Raw genomic sequence first — 7500 nt, 5'->3', positions numbered from 1 at the left:
TCCCTTTCCCCTCCTCTTCTCAGCCTCGCCTTTTTCTTTTCCTTTTTTTTCTATTCCACAATTGGATTCCGTGCTATAAATAGCGCGCTACTCCCCTGATGGCCTCTTCTCCGTCTCCTGCGACTGATTGCAGAGAGGTGGCTGCAAGAATACATAAATATATAAGTACATAAATAAAGAAAGAATTTTAACACAGACATAAAAAATATAAATATTAGGCTATATATATTATGTTATTCCATACTTAAAGGTGCACTGTGTAAGATTGTGTCCAGAGTCGGTATTGCAACTATTGAACTCACCTAGCTGGCTGTTGCCAAATTTGATCTTTTCATGAATATTTACTGAGTAAATTTACTAGTATAACCAAAATAGAGTAATTTTTGCCGCTAAAAATGCCTATTTCTTGACATTCAAAATGGCGGACCATGGAGAAGATCTCCTTTTCATGTATGAAAAGTGACATTTTCCCAGTCATAATGAATACTTACAGTTTTTCTCGATTGCCTCCACACAAGTTCTGGTACTTCACACACAATTCTCGGAACATCTCACCCATTTCCCAACTCCCCTAACCAATGTCACTGAACACTAAACACAATTCCTTATTTACACTCACATTTCAGTTTTAAAACACACTCTTTTCAAACCACTACACACAATTTTCTGGATTACACACAATTTTCATGAAGAAAAACCCTGGTTGTCGCATTGAACACACTGCCATTCAAAATACTAAAATCAACTTCCACCCTATGTTCACTTCCTCATCAGATGGGCAAACTCTCTTCATACCGGTTTACAATCTGAAATCATCACCCCATAAGGACACACATTGCATGTGATATTGATGAAAACATGAGTGGATGCAGTGAGAAAACACATTTGTTTAGTTTTTGAACTCCAAAAGATGTTATACAAGAGATCACTTTCATGTGGTTACCCAATATTTTGCAATAAATTAGTACATTTTTAAAAAATGTCAGAAAAATATGTAAAATATATTTGTTGCCACACATTTGTTTACTCCGAGTCTAAAAACAATATTTCAGTATTTTACTTCAGAAAAATACCCTCTTTAGTGAGTAGAACAGTGAAGAAAATACGTTTCTACTGTGTGTCAAGTTGAGTATAGAGTTTTACCTTGTGCATATTAGTGTTCAATGGTTCACATAAGAGTGTATTGAAATGACTGCTTGTGTGTGTCATTTGAGAACAAAATGAGGTTTTTAGAAGAGAGTACATTGTTTTGAGAAGAGACGTGCATTTTTAAGAGGAAGTGAAGAGTTCTGCCCGTTGCGTGTGAGGTTTGGATATTTGTGTGTAGAGTTCTGAGAATTCGAGAACTGATTCAGAAAATTGTGTGTAAGCAATCGAGAAAAACTGTAAAATTTGATGGTGGTGGTAAGTATTCATGAAAAAGGTAACAATTGTGAAGGGGCTGCATGAATTTTGGAAATAAACTACAAAAAATATTACACAGTGCACCTTTAATACAGCACAATAATATCATTGAATAAAAAGTTAGGCAAACCTCCTCCCAGGATCTGTCTGTTCTATGGTACGGAACCCCTGGAGGGTACCGCGATCGTTATTGGTTGTCATGGCACCCCAGGGCTTAAACAGGAAGAGGAAGTTGAGCTTTCTTTTCTTATAAGCTTGCGGCTGCTGGGCTGTTTTGATGGCAAGTCAGCACATTTGGGTCGATTCTGTCCCTGGCATCCGTGAATAAGAAGTCACACAGCTCGCCTCTGGCCCCTGTGTCTGTGTATGCATGCGTGCGTGTATGTGTGAGTGTGCATGCGCGTATGCATGCGTGCACGTGTGTGTGTGTGTGTGTGTGTGTGTGTGTTTTTCTGAATTCTGAAAATGCTTACTGGTTTGTGTGGGAGAGCACTGTGTGTCTATTTTTGTGATGATAATGAGCTGCTGGTATTTTTATGTCTTTGCTTTTGCTTATGCAGCATGTGGCGGTTGCAATTGTGTGTGTGTGTGTGTGTGTGTGTGTGTGTGTGTGTGTGTGTGTGTGTGTGTGTGTGTGTGTGTGTGTGTGTGTGTGTGTGTGTGTGTGTGTGTGTGTGTGTGTGTGTGTGTGTGTGTGTGTGTGTGTATGTGTGTGTGTGTGTGTCCAGCTGTGTTTACGCACATATTTCTGTAATGACAACTTGACCTAGTCTTGGTTGAATGTACTGTGCTACATAATAATAGACATCAATTTTATGTCAGAGTTTGACACTTTCCTGTGTTTATTGACTTTGTGTGTGTATGTGTGTATGTGTGTGGCAGGTTTGGCGTGTTTGAATTCCTGAGTAATCAGATGCGTGATGAGTCGGGGCGGCTGGACAGTGGGAGGGGCCTGATGTGTGGTCTGGGAGCGGGCGTCATGGAGGCCGTGCTCGTAGTCTGTCCAATGGAAACCATCAAAGTAGGCCACACAACCACCTATTAGTGTAACACACAGGCATGCACGTACACATGCGCGCATGTGCTCACATTCACACACATCCTTAGCAAAATACATATTTTGTTTTACATTTTTAGACCTTTTTTATTTTTTTTTTATATCCCCACCATACTCCTCAGTTGAGATTTTCCATATTTAATTTTGCTTTTGATAAATCCTCCACTTTTCCAGGTGAAGTTCATCCATGATCAGTCCTCTGCCAAGCCCAAGTACCGCGGCTTCTTCCATGGAGTGAGCGAGATCATCAAGACACAAGGTAGACACATCTGAATATCCACATGCTGGGTGGCACTTTGCCTCCCTCTGTTGGATAGAAGCAGTTGCTAAACTGATCCTCTACAACAGTGGTTCTCAAACCTTTTGTGTGAAGTACCACCTGAGAACATATTGAGCTCTCCGAGTACCACTGTGACAACCAACATTAGAATATCGGGGCAAAGGCCTTCCATATCACTTTTGCCAGTCAATACAGGAGAGGTGCATAACGGCATCAACAGCTACGGTCACATTCAGTGCATGTTTGTTTTTAAATGTCTTGCTTGCCTAGTATTATTCTGCATTATATTTTCAGATTCATACAATTCAATATTACAAAATGTGATACCAAAGAGACATTTTCAACTGCAACAACTTGATCAGCCTTCAAATTAATGTACAAAAAAATTAATTCTTCCAAGTACCACCAGAGATGTCTCAAGTACCACCAGTGGTACACGTACCACAGTTTGAGCACCACTGCTCTACAACGCTGACTTCAAATTTTATGTAGAATAGAATAGAATGGAATGGAATGGAACAGAATAGAATTAGAGAACAGAGTTATTTACAATGTGATGAAAGGAGCTTGTTGTCTAGTACAAATATGCTGTATATTCAATTGATAATTGCTCAAAAAAGCACACCAGGAAAGTGTAGAGAAGACAAGATTTTCATATCTGCAGTGTGATGTAGTGTGAGATATTGTACATTAATTAAACATTTCAGTTTAGTGGTAGTCCTACCATTATGAATAATCATATTACACTGCACACAGCTATTGCACAATATTTTAATGGCATTAAATATTAAAATTGCACAGCAGGAGGAACCCAAGACATTCTAGGGTGAGAGTCAGTGCATATGCAGTTTGTTTAGTCATTCCTCTGTGTAATATCCTACCCATTGAATCTTTTTAAATGTTATTTTGGGGGGATTTTATGCCTGTCCACTATATGGGCCACCAACAGTCAGCCCAGCTATGGTATATGCCAGAAAAAAAATCAAAAGGATGAGTGAGAGTCTTCAGAGACTTGCACCTTGTCCACACAACAACAAACATGGTTTGAAAAAAATGTTGCAACCCGACACATGCCAGTATCAATTAATATTCACCTCCAGATGGTGTGACAGCATCGATGCCAAAAGGGTTGTGTTGTGCATCCTCGAGGGCCAGGGAGAGAAGGCAGCTGTGCAATGATTTAATTAGGCCCCGTTAGGCCCTGTCGTGGCCAACCGGTAGGGTACTCGTCTGCCATGCGGCCGACCAGGTTCGATTCCCGGCCCGGGTCCTTTGCCGACCCTTTCCCATCTCTCTCCCCATTCGCTTCCTGTCCACCTCTCAAACTGTCCTATCATCACCAATAAAGTTGTAAAAGACCCAAAAATATATCTTTAATGAGGCCCTTTTATGTAGAGTATAAATTGATTTTTAGCAAAGTGTATTATGGTTGAGGTAGGTTGGATATGGATACACCATAAGTTTATTGAAAAAAAATGTTTTTGCGCTGTTCTGGCAGTGAAATTCTGTAAAAGTGACTGGAAAGACTTATGGTACTACTATGACATTACTTTGTCATCGTCATTCTGGTAACAGCAAATTCATAACAGGGGCAATGTCTTAACAGATGTTTACTTTAAATAATGACATTACATTATATAATGTATAAATGTACAAATAATTGTACAAATAATGACAGCCTGAATTCAGAAATATATAATCAGAACAGATGAAATGTCATTAACCCTGTTGAGGGGTAAGCCGTTTTGAGATGTGTTGTTGACATCGGTCGAGTTGTAATTTCAAACCAGGGGGAATGGTCAGAGATGGATTCTGATTATTGGATTCCGGGGTTTCCCCCGAGATCCATTTTTGAAAATACAGTTGCTAAGAGTGCAATTTTATTGCAATATGTGAATGTATAGCCTATTGAGGGGGATGATTTTTGACCATCTTCATTGTAGGTGGGATGACATCCCCCTCCATCTCGAGCCCTGGTTGTTGTGATGTCTTAGCCTCTGCTGTGTGGTGTTCTTGTCCCCCTGAGGAGTGGACTGTAGGCCCAGGGCCAACTTCACCAGGTGCCACAGCAGAGGTGGGCAAACTCCGGCCCGGGGGCCATTTGTGGCCCGCCAAGCTATTTCATCTGGTCGTCAGTGCCTTTACAACAAGAAAGATGACCACCAAGCATTATTAAAATGGTCTTGGGGTTTTCAGATTCACGAAGCTACTGTATTCAAGGCTACTAAATACATTTCATTACAATGTGCAGGATTGAAATGACCAAAAAAATGTTATGCCAACATGCATTATTTCTTATGCGACATCTGTAGCCTGATGAACCAGACTAAATGTGGATGTCTAATTTAGTCTGGCCTCGATGCATAATACATCCGAAGATTGTTGATGAGAACAACCTTCCCTCAAAACCCTGCCCACTTTGATTCAAAACACATCTTTGCGTTGTAATTGGTTTGCCAGATTCATGGCATTCTGGCTTCATTGAATCATTATGCGAGGCCAGACCCACCCGTAGACAAAAGCGGGTGGCGCTGGTTCACCAGGCTACGACATCTGGCCCTTTGGCCAATATTCTAAAATCACTCAGGCCCTTGAGCCAAAATAATTGCCCACCCCCTGTACTGCAGCATCATCGCTCTCCACTGGCCTCCGGGGCAGCCACACAGACACCCATCACTACCCACATATCTTTTTTTGTGATAATTTTTTTTTTTGAACAATTAATTAATTAATTGAATGAATGACACACAAACAATGCAATGTAGGCAAAGAACACAGCCAGGAAGGCAAAGAAACAACGTGGAAACACCAAGACAAGGACAAAGACAATCACTACCCACATATCTTATGTTCACACTGAGAAATAAAATAATAGTCAAGATAATGTTATTAGAATACATGAAACCTTTCGGGTCACCCAAGTTCACCTTACAAAGTTTTCTTCATCCATACATGCATCTATCCATTTATAAATCTCTCTCTCGTTCTCTCTTTCTCTCTCCTGCATCAGGTATCCGAGGGACGTACCAAGGTCTCACAGCAACAGTCCTCAAGCAAGGCTCCAACCAGGCCATAAGATTTTACGTCATGACGTCACTGAAAAACTGGTACAAAGGTGTGTACCTTCAGATTGTGTGTGTGTGTGTGTGTGTGTGTGTGTGTGTGTGTGTGTGTGTGTGTGTGTGTGTGTGTGTGTGTGTGTGTGTGTGTGTGTATGTAGTGTGTGTGTGTGTGTGTGTGTGTGTGTGTGTGTGTGTGTGTGTGTGTGTGTCTGTATGGTGTGTGTGTGTGTGTGTGTGTGTGTGTGTGTGTGTGTGTCGGTGTGTGTGTGTGTGTGTGTGTGTGTGTGTGTGTGTGTGTGTGTGTGTGTGTGTGAGAGAGAGAGAGAGAGAGAGAGAGAGAGAGAGAGAGAGAGAGAGAGAGAGAGAGAGAGAGAGAGAGAGAGAGAGAGAGAGAGAGAGAGAGAGAGAGAAAGATAGAGACTTTTGGTCCTCCTATTATGTCATTTAGAAGAGCCACTGGATTTGATTCCAAGTTCTTATTACTTATTTGTATGTACTCTGCTCTCTGCTGGCCAAAGCTGGTACTGCATAGTGGATATTACTCCCAGATGTCTGAGCACAGTGGTACTAGTTGGGCAGTGACACACTATTGCATCATTTCAATAAATGAGACTATTTGTTCCAGTGTGTTATGCAACAATCTCTGGGGATAATATCATACTCCCTTTCTCCCTCGTCAGGGACTGCTATTTTACTTCAGGACTGAGTGTTAAGGTGTGTGTGTGTGTGTGTGTGTGTGTGTGTGTGTGTGTGTGTGTGTGTGTGTGTGTGTGTGTGTGTGTGTGTGTGTGTGTGTGTGTGTGTGTGTGTGTGTGTGTGTGTGTGTGTGTGTGTAGGGTGGTGCCAGAAGAAAACAACTCGCCAGGCAAAACTATTTTTTGGCCATTGGGCAGATTCGGATTTGTGTAGTTTATTAGGCGAGTGCCAGATTGGGTTTTTGCAACATTGTGACCACTGTGTATCCATTCTGCCATCTCCTAGGCGACGACCCAAACAAGGCCATTAACCCCATAGTGACGGGTACGTTCGGGGCGATTGCCGGGGCAGCCAGTGTGTTTGGGAACACGCCATTGGATGTGATCAAGACCAGGATGCAGGTACTGTATGACGACAACACTCTGCTTTGTCTACTGTACGTGTATGTCCAGTGGATGTCTCGGTACCAGAATCAGCTGTTAGCCATAAAACGTCCAGCATCCACATCGTCATACATTTTTTTATCCATAGAAGTGTTACAATCTGAGCCAGTTATTTCCCATAATAATTGCTAATAGGCAAACGAGGCAATTACCTAGGGCCCCACTAAAATCTGCTATCCATAGGGGCCCCCAGCAAAAGTAATTCATGAGTGTCCCATGTCTAAGTACGTATATATTTCTCCTACCCCAAACGAGTAGAACCGCAACGGTAACAAGTAATAAATAGCATGCATTTCTATATTTAATTGGCCTGCAGTTTGATATTCCTCATAAATATTTTTGATATAATTATTGAAATTATTAATATTGTCTTGTGTGTTTTGTACCTCTTTGCTTCGCTGAACGCAGGGTCTAGAGGCCCACAAATACAAGAGCACATTGGACTGTGCTGTGAAGATCATGAAACACGAAGGACCAGCAGCGTAAGTGTGTGTGTGTGTGTGTGTGTGTGTGTGTGTGTGTGTGTGTGTGTGTGTGTGTGTGTGTGTGTGTGTGTGT

General features: G+C 41.6%; 1 protein-coding gene across 1 annotated transcript in view; it reads left to right on the top strand.

Annotated features, from left to right (window-relative positions):
• Nucleotides 1–7500, top strand: part of si:dkey-178e17.1 (tricarboxylate transport protein B, mitochondrial) — a 35759-nt gene that overhangs the window by 25579 nt on the left and 2680 nt on the right. Inside the window, exons 4-8 of the mRNA XM_063195435.1 lie at nt 2287–2425; nt 2636–2720; nt 5752–5856; nt 6785–6900; nt 7351–7424. Of these exons, the coding sequence (XP_063051505.1) occupies nt 2287–2425; nt 2636–2720; nt 5752–5856; nt 6785–6900; nt 7351–7424 (519 nt within the window). The remainder of the gene's footprint in view (nt 1–2286; nt 2426–2635; nt 2721–5751; nt 5857–6784; nt 6901–7350; nt 7425–7500) is intronic.

The sequence above is a fragment of the Engraulis encrasicolus genome, chromosome 3, assembly GCF_034702125.1.
Source record: "Engraulis encrasicolus isolate BLACKSEA-1 chromosome 3, IST_EnEncr_1.0, whole genome shotgun sequence".
In the NCBI taxonomy this organism is placed as follows: domain Eukaryota; kingdom Metazoa; phylum Chordata; class Actinopteri; order Clupeiformes; family Engraulidae; genus Engraulis; species Engraulis encrasicolus.
This window is presented reverse-complemented; position numbering and strand designations above follow the sequence as displayed.